The 13,628-nt window shown below is 37.0% G+C and overlaps 1 protein-coding gene and 1 long non-coding RNA gene across 2 annotated transcripts in view; one reads left to right on the plus strand and one right to left on the minus strand.

The window, feature by feature from the left end:
* Positions 1 to 6,569: 6,569 nt before the first annotated feature.
* Positions 6,570 to 11,271, minus strand: CDKN2B (cyclin dependent kinase inhibitor 2B). The gene is made up of 2 exons (XM_016137538.2): positions 10,768 to 11,271; positions 6,570 to 8,529 (listed from the first exon to the last, which is right to left on the minus strand). Exons 1-2 carry the CDS (start codon positions 10,921 to 10,923, stop codon positions 8,269 to 8,271), a joined length of 417 nt encoding a protein of 138 aa, XP_015993024.1. The 5' UTR covers positions 10,924 to 11,271; the 3' UTR covers positions 6,570 to 8,268.
* Positions 11,272 to 11,678: 407 nt separating this feature from the next.
* Positions 11,679 to 13,628, plus strand: part of LOC118615013 — a 39,512-nt gene continuing 37,562 nt past the window's right edge. Inside the window, exon 1 of the long non-coding RNA XR_004956250.1 lies at positions 11,679 to 12,548. This is a non-coding gene — a long non-coding RNA (uncharacterized LOC118615013). The remainder of the gene's footprint in view (positions 12,549 to 13,628) is intronic.

Consider the following 13,628-nt stretch of genomic DNA (forward strand, 5'->3'; position numbering starts at 1 on the left):
CCTTCACAGCAACATCCAGATGTGTTTGACCAAACAATTGGGTACCAAAGCCTAGCCAGTTGACACATAAAATTAAACATCATATTTTCCCATTATGCCTGACAGGTCTGCTGAGCCTCAGTTTCTGAGCTAAGTTTAAATTCAGGGATATTTTGTATTGATTGTGCCTATCTAGCTTAATCTAGAGCCATTTCCTCTCCACTCAAACTCGTTCTGGGGAAAACGGGAGTTGTTCACTTTAGAGGAATGCCATTTGAGTAAGAGGATTGAGTAAGACCATTACACAGTAAGCTCTGTGTTCAATGTATATAATATTTAAAATTTAAACTTAAGTTTCATATTGGTTTCCCCCTGAGGCCTAACACCTATGGTTTTTCATTTGTGATATTCGGGGGAATTCTAATTTTAATATTAGACTCAGTAAAATATAATTATGAAAATGAATCTTTAGCAAAACAGATTTGTGGTATTCCAAAGACTTTAAGAATTCCAAATGACTTTTGGCTATGTGCTCTTTGAAAAATGTATGATCAAGAACTGAGCAGTATTGTTTATGTACTTTCACTGTGTTACTTATTTTTATCCTCACAGTGGCCCTTTGAATTTGGGATCACTGCCTCTATTTTACAGGTGGGAAAACAGGTCCAGAAGGGCTCAAATCATGGACACTTTGTGGCCAGCAAGTGCCAGGACTGGAATCATGAAGGTCTTTTAAACTATAAATCTTGTGGTCTTTCTATTGTACTAAAAGCCAGAGGGAGTGAGCTATTGTTGGATCATTTTCACAGACAGAATCACTGACTATTAGAGCTTTTATTTGCTCTTCCTTTGGCCTGAAAAACTGACACTGCAGATCCGAGTTTTTGAATTGAGGAAAATTATGTTCTATTTTGGATCAGCAAATTCATCCTACAAGCAAAGATAAGAGAAGGCATTTTACTTAACATACCTTGTCTTGTGCTCCACTGCCCCCTGCCTCAGGACACCAGCTTTCTTTTCCTCAGAAATCTTCTTATTCTCAAAATTCTATGAGAAACTTCCCTAATATTGCATATGTTCACACTGAAAACCCAAAGGTATAAGACAAAAGGCACCATAAATAATATTTAAAAACTATTATTTGATTAACTTTCAGAATATATAAATAAATACATGAGTGGAAATATTCAGTTAAAAATGAGCAAAGACTATAGTGTGCAGTTTATAGTAGAAGATATACAAACAGTCAAGTGGTCAATAATATATGAAAAGATTCTCAATTTTACTCATTAGTAAAGAAGTATAACAGAAGCAACACCTACAGGTATGGCAAAAATAAAATGAAGTGATAACATTAGTAAAATTGTCAGGAAACAATTGCTCTTACTATCGTAACTTGGTAAAATTGTTTTGGAGGGCAACTTTACAGTATTTATTAAAATCATATGTGCCTATATATATCCTTTGTCTCAGCAGTTCTATAACTCATAAATATACAGAGATTAATATACATAAATGTAAATATGGAAATACATGTTATATATATAGTTACCATAAACAAAAATTTTAAAGCAACAACCACAGAAATCTGGGGCCCCCATCCTAGAGAGCTAATTCTGAAAATTTGAAGTTGATCAGCAAATCTATATTTAGACCATCTCCAGGGGTGATTCTGATTTGGAACCAGGGTTGAGAACCATTTTCCTATATATGGTCTCAAGTGACTGGTGTAATAAATACCTGGGTACAAATGTAAAATGAAATATTTTATTTTCCTTAGAAAGTGGATAGCGTTAATTTATTTTGTTTATGATTGTATTTAAACAGATTAAAAGGCACTTAAAATCCAGGAATACATTCATATGCATTAGCTCTTAATATCAAAGGTAGTTCAGAGATTAGAGAGTAGTAGAGACTGACAAAATTTTCAAGCAAGATTATAGTTTATCATTCTAGGTGGAATATTGAGAGGGGATACAGGGGACTATAAGAGGGTACTGCTGTTCCCCAGGAAAAGTGGTATTGCTCAGCAGCTCATAATCCACAGATTGAATAGGGAGCTATTGGATATAAATATTTCTAACAGCCTTTAGAAGACAACTCCATGTGTTGTCAATAATCTGTTGGGCTATCTGTGGGGTTTGTGAACAGAATAAATTATTTACTGTTTTATGTTTCTATGTTACGTCATAGACATAACATATGTAATAATGTATACTGAAATTATTTACAGCTTAATCTGATAAAGAAAACAAAATGCAATTATTTATACTAAAAAAACGAGGAAAACCTTTAGAATAATGGATAATCCTTACATATTTGTTTTGGGACTGTTGAAAACCACCCAAACAGCAAAGACTCATTACTGGTCCTGAATCCCCCTCTGTTATTCACAGCCTCGTATGTAATATCTGGTGCAGAAGAAAGTGAAATTCTCAGGAGACCCAGTTTTCAGCCAAGGAAAAGAGATGGAGAAATTTGTGAAGGGATAAGAAGGAAGAGGGGAGTTCGTTTAAAAGTAATTGAAGACTCAGAGGTCAGATAACAGAGGGTTCAAAGGAAATGCCACCAACCTTCTCATAAAGTAGAGTATTCGAATGAGAGGACAGCTATATAGATTATGCATTTTTGGAGGAGGCCAAATATGACAGGAAAACGAGGCATGGTTTAATTACTGTAATTGGTCTTAAAGTTTTGACTTTAACTCCATTGTAAAATATTTTTCTGTGCCAGCATTGACCATATATGTCGACTGTAGGTCTCATGCCAGGGGCTTCTGAGTGGGAAGGGGATTAAAAGGTACTTGGGTTTCCTTTGTAAACTTCTAGCAGTATATCATCTTTATACATCTCTTATTATTATTATTTTTTTACCAACAAAATATTTGGTTTATATTTATTTCAAGCTTCAAATTATTAAATCAGAGTTTGGTGCTCAGTTTTGACTTACATGTTGGTTTATATTACTGGGCTTAATAAGTAATCCATGCCAGTTACATATTACTTCATTAGCAGCACTGGCTTCAAAGCAAATTTTCCTTCATTATATAATTAATAAAGGGATAATGTATGAAAGTTACTGTTTCTGTAAAGTATTTGTTCTTTATGCAAAGAAAGATATTAAAATCTGAGTGGGGGATTCAAGAGGCAAGAAAGGAATCATCTCATTTCTAAAAGCTGAATTTGAGAAAAGTTTTATAGAAAAAATCAAGATAGTAGGGAATGAATAGATTCTCATAATTTTAGGCCTGGAAATATTTCCCAAATCCCATCAGTATGTGGACTATATACCATTTGTTTTGGTTTGAGTTGATTAGTTCTGTTAAACTACTGACTCATCTTCCAAAAACCACCACCACGCTGCTTCTCTTTTGTTTCTTTTGTTAGCTTGAGTTTCATCTCATTCTCTGCCCTCCTGAAATGGCTGACATATACATATTTAGGTGATATAAAACTCTTCCCTGACCAACTGGTTCCTACTGTCAGTCAGGCAAAATTTAAGGACCTGAAGTTCCAAGGAACTTAATGGAAACAAACCAGAAACTACACACCCTTAGAAATGGGTCTGTAAGATCCAAAGATAGCTGTTCACAGAGTCAGTCATCTTCTAATGACTTCTTCGACCCATTTTAGCATTATCTTGCCTTTCCACTTTCTGTTCCTTCTAATATCTCCAACCCTTTTTGTTGGTTCTAACTCTTACACCAGCCCCAGTTATCAGGATCTCTTGTTATAGGCTCACTTAAAAAACACTTTTTCTTTCAGAGCACTTATTTCATAAGTCTGTTTTATAAATCTATTGGGTCTACTTGCTTGTCTTCATTAAGAAACTAATTCTCCTTATGGCTCTGAGTGGCATGAGAGAAATGCAAAAATCGAGAGGAAAAATCAGAGGTAAGAAGTAATGAGGAAGACCTTAAAATTAAACTAAATATTTATTTTGCAAAGCATCTTTTCTGTCCTAGTACTTACTAACTTGTCAGTAATTTTTCAACTACCTGGTGAAGATGGGGCTTATAAAGATTTTCCTCCCTAGGGTTCCAGAATTTTAAAATTTGCCTGTCTTATTCCTCTATGTCTTTCTTTGCCTTGTACCATGGAAAAATTATTAGTAATAAATATAAGAGCCTACTACAGTCAAGTGTGTAACAAACTCATAAAAGGAAAAAAAACTTTAGTAATGGTAGGGAACTTAGGAGTAACCTAGTCCAATTTCTGTTTTTTATAGATGAGGAAATTTGAGGCTAATCAAACTTATATGGCTTAGTAAGTCACATATTGACTTAGTCAAAAAACCAGTACTGGAACCCAGATCTTCTATATTCCAATCAAGTCAATTTCTCTTTCCTCCACTTGTTCTTTCTTTCCTCGGGTTATTAATAGCATAGGAGATGGTTGAAAGTATTGTTATTCAACTATTGTTGCTTTTTCATTTAATTTTTTAAATTAAATTTTAAAAATTTTAAGTATGTTTTTTCTATCTATCATCTATCTATCTATCTATCTATCTATCTATCTATCTATCTATCTAATCTATCATCTATTTATCTGCCTATCTAGTCGAATCTAATCTATTTGTAGCTTAGTAATTGAACACTGAAGTTATACTAATCTAAAAATTATTCTTCAAATTTTCACACAATAACTGAATCATTTATTAATAATGAAAACCCAGTAAGCATGTTAGAATTTGTTTATGATTAGCTGCTGACATAAACATGAAAGTAGACCCCTTGTACTTTAGATGACACTGGCTTTTGCATTTGCTGTAGAAGGCAGTCCACAAGAGTGCTTCTTTTCATGGATTCTATCATTTTGGCAGATAATTTTACTTGCTCTTTTTTTTAGCAGAATTCCAATATCTTGAACAATGGAAAAATTATACCCTATTATAAAAATAATTAGCCCTGGTAAAGCATAAAAGGAAAATAAACATGTCTTTTGTTTTTTGAAATAATTGAGGGTAATTATAGAGGTGGTAAAGGAAAAAATTCTTATTGACTATTACATATTAACACACAAGTAGTTTGTTTTTAACTTTTCATATAAAGAAAGGGCAATATAGAATCTCAACGTGTCAATTAAATTAGCTGTGTTTTTGTTGTTGTTGTTGTTGTTTTTGGTTAAGGTCAGTTACTTAGCTTCATAAGATAAATTATGTGGTCCTGTACACCATATTGTGTTTACTATAATACAGAAATAAAATATAAAAGTATTCCTATGTATACACTTTTCTAAATCTGTTTAGAGTTTTATGGATCTCAAGCTATCCATATGACTCTGTTTCCTTATATCTGAAATTACTAATTAGAGCCATTAAAGCACAGGAAAATACTATCAGATTTTGCTTTCAGAGTAAATCATCCTTGTTTTTTTTCATCCATCTCAAAAGAAATATAAAAATGAAGTCAAATGAATAAATTATTGATTTATGAATTTATTTCACTTCTAGATCTTTTTTGAAATGAAGTTCAGGGAGTAAGATTTGTATAAATTTTGGTAATATTTTAGACTTAAATGTAGAAGTTAACATGTATATATTTTCTGTAATTCCACAATGAAGCTACAAGCAGAGCTTACATATACGTTTGTTTGCATGTATCCTTCAGAGTGAAATCTTCAACAAACTTAACAGTATAGATATATTCATAAAATGAAAACAATGTAATATAGTAAGATCCACAACCACACTTTCTTGTTTCAGTTTCCTTTAATATCAGGTTGTCATCAGATTCTATAATCTTTTAAGAATCTTGAGAATGAAATCACATTTCATATTTATTTCAAAGGATTATTATTTTTCATTATTCAGCCTAATGGTAACTAGTGGATTTGAATATTTTGGAACTTAAGAAATAGAGGACAAAATAAGGGATTTCATAAGCCAAATGGAAGATTTTAAATGATCAATTGACTTATTTTATGCAGTATGCTTTTTAGTAGTTGTAAAACAATATGAATTCTAAAAATACTATTCTTGTAGTCAGTAATGACTGGGTACTTAAGTGATAACTAGAATTGTATTTCCTGTCCATATGGCTTAATTTGAAAATGTGAATTCCATTATTTTTGTTTCAAAAGTTTTTTTTTTCTTTTTAGGTCTTTTGGGGGCTAGTCTTCTGCCATTTAAAAATAGATATAAAACAATCTTTTCAGATTTATTAGATAATATAGAAAGAAAAAGTATCCTAGGAACTTACCAGGGAGATAGATACCTTACAAGGGATAAAAAGTGTTTTTGCTTCAAAAAAATATTTTAGTTGACTTTAAATTTGGAGAACAGAATGGTGCAGTGTGAAAAGCAAACCAAACCATAAGCTTTAGAGCCAGATAGACTTACTTTGCACAACCATGGAATGAATATCTGTGACCTTTGACAAGTTACTTGACGTTTCTCTGTCTCATTGTCTGCATCTGGGAAACAGTAACTATCTCCCAGGTTTATTTTAAGTGTTAAATGAACAAATGTGTATTTAAGCATGCCTGGCACAAGATATGTATCAATAAATGCTTATATATTTTCCTCTATTAGGTAGACTCTGATTCTCAACTAAGCTTCCCCTGTAATATATTCATTTGGGGAATAAAGAATTGATGGAGAAATAAAGATTTTTTTTTATTTAGCACAAAACAATTCTTTTTATAAACCTCTTAAATTTTTTTGTTCCCTCTTCTCTCGTTCATTCATACACATACACTCATACTACATGTATAAATTTTTCAATGTATGTACAACCAGTTATTATAAATTTTTGTTGGTATTAACAATTATTACAAACAGTAAGAAATATGAACCCCTTTGAATCTTTAGCATTTCAGGGGAGTTAGTGGTAAATTCATGAACACACATTTTAAAACTAAATTACCCACATCTTGGAGTCCAGCTTCTATTGTTTTTTTCTTTATTAAAACAGTGAAGTAGCAGTTGTTTCAATGCCGTAATGAATCAAATACTGGAAATTAAATCCCAAAGCAGTGCATCATTAGCAGATATTAAGACATTCCACGAGCTAGCATCATGTATTTTCAACAGTTTTATACTCAATCTACTTTTTCAGCAACATTTTGGGAAATATCCCAAGATAATTTACTGGGTAAGTGCATCAGTCTTCTAAAAGACATTTGGAATATTTCATAGTTTGATCCCCTGAGACACTCTAGTAAAGGAAACAAATTTTAAAAAGAAATAAATAGATTAAGGATGCAAGTAATCTAGGTGTTGGCATGCCATCATAACTTCATTAAAGAGCTGCAGCTCTTCCTCACCTCTTCACCAAGGGGCACAAGTTACTTTGTTGTTTAAAGACTCTGCATTAAGTAAGACTGTTACTGAAAAATAACTCATAGGTACAAAATATCACGAAATCTTTTCAAGTGTCAATTTACAGGGGTGTTTCTGTATATATTGTATATGGTATATTGTATATAGATGAAGCAAACAGTTACAGTTAACCGCTAAGGCTGCTCTCACTACAATCGACCACTTTGTTCTGTTGGAGGACATCTGGAACACCACAGATATATCTCCTGAGCTGAATATCAAACAGCAAGTGCCTGCCCCCTTCTGAGAGCTGTCCTGCATCAACCAGACCCAGGAATTTTAGAATGCATGGGCAAATTCGAGGTGGCTCTCCATCCTCTCTTCCCCTTCACTATCCAGCAGAGCTGGGCACAAGTCTTCAGGGCTTCCAGGAAGTATGGTTTTCCACGTTACTTGCCGTGCACCGCACAGTGTGTAAAGCATTGGGCACCTACTGACACTCGTATCGACTGACAGTCATCATCCTAGTCTGGTCCTCAGTCTTCGGATTTTCCTTCCTATCCCCCTAAAGCCCGAAGTGGTCAGGGGCTTACAGGAGGCTTTTTCAAGGCCAGTGGGGCTACTGTCTTACCTATCTCCTTCCGGATGCCAATCACTGCTGCCACCCACTCAGCCCCCATCATCTTCCGCGTGAAGATTGGCAGGCACCCGGGGTTCTTCGTGGACTTCACATTCAACTTTTTGCCAGAAAACTCTGCAAAGTAAAGGACCACTCGGAACTAAACACTTCGCTCCAAAATCTTGCTGAAAATCCACTTGTCCTACCTCTTAGAGTTCATGGTGAGTGTCCAGGGCGGGATCCAGGAAACAAAATTATTTTTGGCCTACTCCTCCCTCCCCACAGAGTAGAGTCACCGAGGAAGGCTTTCAGGCTTTCCGCCCCCACCCCCCTACGCGTTTGCAGCCTTCTTTGGACTCAGTTGGGGGTAGGGAATTGGGGAGAGAAGAAAAGTCTTTGTGCATCTGCCATCAGTCTCCAGCGGCCACACGCAGGTACCGGGCGACGACGCGGTGGCCCCTCTCTTCAGCCAGGTCCACGGGCAGGCGGCCCCAGGCATCGCGCACGTCCAGCCGTGCCCCGGCTCGGTGCAGCGCCACGAGCGTGTCCAGGAAGCCCTCCCGGGCGGCGTCGTGCACGGGTCGGGTGAGAGTGGCGGAGTCGGCGCAGTTGGGGTCTGCACCGTGGAGCAGCAGCAGCTCGGCCACGCGAGCGCTGCCCATCATCATGACCTGCGGGAGAAAGCAGAGTGGTCAGGGCGAGGGAACAGCAAGATGCAGGCCTGGGTAGAGACAGGTACAGCCGTTTCAAAGAAATACCTATTCATGAAGTATCCACCTAATAATGCAAGGGCGCACACTAGCCTCAGGAGTCTGGTTAGGCTTCATTTGCTAACGCAACATCTCACACTCCCCAGTCTCTCCACCCGCTCCAGTCATCCTCTTTACTAGTAGAGCTCCATTTTAATCTCTGAACATGCCGAGACAAGAAAGAGCCGATGATAGAGTGCTTGTAGTCCTCGTGAGAAAAAAGAAAATTTTGATTTCCATTTAAACATGGGAATCTATTTTGTTAAATGATTTATAGAAAAATTAAGTTTAAAGGCTTTTAAAGTCTTAAATTATTTTCTTGCCCTCCCCCCCACTGCCATAATCCGAGTCTAAAAATCTTTACTAGGCTGTCAACTGATATATATTTTTTAGAAGTTAGAATAATGCTTTAGGGGGAGAAAATAAGAACTAAGTTTAAAATAAAGTTTACTTTGTTTAGTTCTCATAGTAAATCCTCTGTGGAAGGTTTTTGGTTTTCGGTCATATATGTTTGTGCTCATAATGGAATATAGTTCAACAATTTGAGCCAAAATTGGAGATAAAGGGGGAAAAGTAAAGTTACACTATTTTATAAGATTATGTTAACAAATTATTTGATTTCTTAAAATATTTAAGTTAATGTTATAGAGAAAGTCTAAATTTTAGAGAGTGACAATTTAACATGTAAAATAAACACTGTATTTACATTGCACGGTATTTTGTAATGTGCTAGATTTTATAATGTTAAATAGTAAATATTTTGCTTTATAAAAAGAGCTTGTATGTTAATAGTTGAATCAGAACAATGCCTAACTTAAAAAGATGTTTGGAGCACTAATTCTATAGTATCCATTTGTATACATATATGTTATGCAAGCATTTACACTCTTATTTTAACAATAAAATAATTTTGATAACTAAATATCCAAAATGGAGTTATTTGTTCTTGTGACTTTGTGTTTTAAAATGTACTATGCTTGAAACTAATATAAAATAATATCGAACGTCAACTGTAATTGAAAAAAAATGCACCGTGCAATTGAAAGATAGTATACTAATTTTTTGTTTCCTAAATACTAGAAGCATCCATTTCCTCCCTTAAAAACTGTATGTTATTTCTACTAGCAATACAAAGGCCATTTCACATGTAGAGAAGAGAGGAAAATGTGATTCTTAATATCTCAAAAAACGATGAGTTAAAACTGTAAATAAAACCTCTTTTTACAATTATTATAATTTGAAGTCTTTAAAAGCTACTTAACCATGTTTTTGTTGCTTTAAACTACATCTCATATTTTTCTAAGAATTTGAATGAACACTTTTTTTTTTTCCCTTTTAAAATCTACACTATTAACAAGGTTCCTTAATAAAAGCTTGGTTCTGGAAGGTTAGGATGAGGTGAATACTAAGGATGACAATATTCAACAATATAGCACAAAAACATTACCTTGGATTTTAAAGGACTTAAAAATAAATCTACTAATTAAAGTGGGATTAATAATTAAACAATGAATAATTGTATTTTAACAATGAACAGGCTAATTATTTATGAAGACTCTTTTCCATTTAAAAGGGACCTAACAGTTGTTGTGGGAATGCTTTTGTAATCTGAGCATTCGGTATGATAATTAAGCAATAAAAATCCATGGAAGCATTTTTCTTTCTTATGCAATACTCAAGAGACACTGCTAACAAAATAAAAAGAATTAAGTGTTGTAGTTTAGGAATCCTATCTGTTCCTTTGTATTCATTTCGCCTTTATAAGGAAAGAATACAAAGAATTTCACATCGCAACATTTTTTTCATGCGCTATGATTTTTGTATGATTCCTTAAATCCAATCCTGAATGTGTAACTTGTAATTTTCTCTTTTGCTGAAAGTAGACATACAGACAAGATAGTTTTCCTCCCCGAGTAACCTTTCCCTTTGTCCTTTCTTCCTCAACTGAATCTATCTATACCTTGCATCTCTGATCATGAGACGAGAGAAGAAATATTGATATGTTTTACACCTTTAAAAAGAATACCAAACTGAAGCAGTGGGTTTTTCATTCCCTTTCTAGAGAGACGGAGTGGAGACCTAGGCCCCAGTCTCGTCCTACGAGGCCGCGACCCCGCATTCGTGCGCCCCCTGCCGGCGAGGCCCCGGGGCCCCAGCTACCTGGATCGGGCTTCTCCCGAAGCAGTTGACTTTGTTGGGATCCGCACCGGCTTCCAGGAGCTGTCGCACGGTCTCCACTTGCCCCCTCGCTGCAGCGCTGGCCAGTCCCGCATCGCCGCTGCCGCCGCCGAGCACGCCCTTGTCCTCTTCCCGCATTTCGCGTCCCCAAGGGTAAACTAGCCCGGACGATCCACTGCTGACCGTGAGCTTCGCGACACTCCTCCCTCCCTTCCCACCTCGCCCTGGCGCGCACTCTCCTCCCCGGGAATGCTCAGCTCAGCTTCAGTCCCCTTTCGCTGTCCTGTGCCTCGCAGACGCGTGCAACTGCCAGGCGGCCTGTGGTTAAGCCGGACTCGCGAATCAGCGGACGCACTCGGCTCGCTCCCAGGAAAGGTCCCTCGCGCGACCGAAGCCGAGCGCAGAGTGGCTCCCGCCGCAGAGTACGGGTGCGTTGCCGCGTCCTGACTCACTGCAGAGCTTCGCTCTAGCAGAGTGGAGAGTCGGCAAGGAATGAAACGGTTTCTAGCTGGGCGGCGGGGCTGGGCTCTCCCCACCCCCTTAGGCTCCGCCCGCTGTCCAGAGGGCCAGCGGGCAAGCAGACTGCTTTCACTGTGCAGGCTGAGGGGCGGGCGGGGAGTGGGGAGGCGGCCCGCAGATGACGCTACAGATGACGAGGACAGGGGCGGAGGAAGCCAGCCTAGGCTAGAGCCAGCATGCGCCAGACTCCAGGAGCTGGGAAGCCTCTGAGCTGCTCGCCGGGGTCTAGCAAAGCCTTGGCTAACTACATTGAATCAATGTACTCAGGCCTTCCTTCCAGCAGGCGGAGCAGAGGATTTCTACTCCCTCAGTCCTGGGCTCGCTGCTTTCACGTTGAAGACGTTAGTCTCTCCCCGTGGAATCAAATGGCTGAGAGAAGGCATTTAAAATAACTCTGTCTCTCTTAAAGGTGTCTGAAAGTGACAGCTCTGCACCTGTCATGTGGGTTAAATTAATCCCCAAGTAGTACTTGAACTTCACTAGCTTCACGTCTTGCATCGACCTTAGCAATTTTCTTTTGGGTGTGTCTTCCTATTTGCATCAGTCAGAAATCAGTCTCTGAAAAATCCTGAGAATCCTGTTTTAAATGTGGCTTTTATTCTTTTCATCTTTGAATTATGGGTACAATTCTAAAAAAACCAAAAAGACAAAAACAAAACAAAAAAACTAAGATTGAGAGAGGCAACCTGGAAAATGTAAGACACTTAAAAAATATAAATATTTTAAGAATCCGATCCTGGTTTTGTGATATTTGAACAGTTTGTTTTTGTTTGCACTCTTACCTATTTAAACCCACCTCAGCAAGTATTTGATTTTTATTTGTCATGAGTAATAAAGGAAATTTATGTAGTAATCATGAAACATAATAAAACAAGGGTGTGGTGTTGGGCCTGTCATTAAACAGGCTGAACCTGTCATTAAATCCTCTTCTGAAGGTTTAAAGGCCAAGTGCTTTTTTCCCCCTTTCTAATCTTCCTAGGTGAGTTTGAATTAACATATGCATTGCTTTAAAGATTTTGGAAAATTATAGCTGAGCCTTGATTGAAATAGGAAGAGAACCATAAGTTATATATCTATTGCCTAAAAACTTTGGTGAGAACTACATGAAAGTGGGTCTCTCCTAACAGTGAATAGTTCTTATTTACAACATAGTTTTTGTTTCAGAGTGCCAAGAAGGAGGACAGTGACTCCCCTCCCCTCAAACCACTGTAGAATGAGGAAGAACTCTTTAAGATGGGGGTTAGGTAAGTGATGTAAGTGGTGATTAGGGCTGAAGATATACTGAATGATCCTAAACAGAGTGGAAATCCACTTGGATGGGGAAGAGAAGGAGGCAGAATTAAAAACAATTATTTTTTCTCTCATTCTTCTCTCATTTTTTAGTTTTCAGTTTCTTAATCCTCTACCTTTTACTCTTGTTTGAGCCTCCATTCTTACCCAGAAAAAAAATGTCTTTTTATTTGTTGATAGTGGCTCAATTCTTTGACCTGGTCAGAGGAATAGAAGTCTACTTTTGGGTGAAAAGCATCAATGAGCTGTTTTTTCTAGTCTTTTGGGACAGTCCCCATGCATTGTGTTGGGGATTACAGGTTTGTAGGTAGACTGGGAGAAGAAAGAGGAAAGGTGGATAGTGGGAAGCTAGAGTCTTTGAAATAGATGGCATTGGCTCTTTGATAGTCACTTGCAGCAAAGTCACTGGCTGAGTCACCAGACCGATATAGGTGGATGTGGTGGCAAATGATCTTAGTTCAGAAATATCTTTACTGGAAATGGCCTAGCCACTCTGAAATTTAGTGCGCACCCAAATATAACAAGGCAGATTTCCTTTTAAAGGACTGTTGTTGGGACCTTCCCTCTAATGGATCCAGTAATTAAATTTAGTTAAAACTTAGTTCAGCACATTCTATATTCCAGGAATTCACAGTTAAAGATGTAAGTCCTAGCTTTTAATAAACTATTTCTAATGACACTCAAAACTGACAAATAGGGATTTTCAATTTAATGTGATAACTTAAGTGAGAGATGTGTCTACAGGATACTTAGGGAGTAAAGAAGGGAACTTAATTCAATTGGAGGTGCAGGGAAAGTTTCTTAGGGAAGTTGCCAGCTGAAGAGTTTTTAAAGAATGCATTGGAAATTAACTTTTCTGTGTTCTTGTCTTTGATTTTTCTGAAACTTAATAAAAAGGTTAGGAAAAACCTGTGCCAATTTTTAAGCCACCTACTTCAATAATAGGCATAGCCAAAGTATCTGAAAAGTTAATAATAACAATAAAAAAAAACTATTTGGAGTTGATAAGGAGATGGAACATCATTGCTTTTTGT

Source organism: Rousettus aegyptiacus, unplaced genomic scaffold, assembly GCF_014176215.1.
Source record: "Rousettus aegyptiacus isolate mRouAeg1 unplaced genomic scaffold, mRouAeg1.p scaffold_m13_p_3, whole genome shotgun sequence".
Classification (NCBI taxonomy): Eukaryota; Metazoa; Chordata; class Mammalia; order Chiroptera; family Pteropodidae; genus Rousettus; species Rousettus aegyptiacus.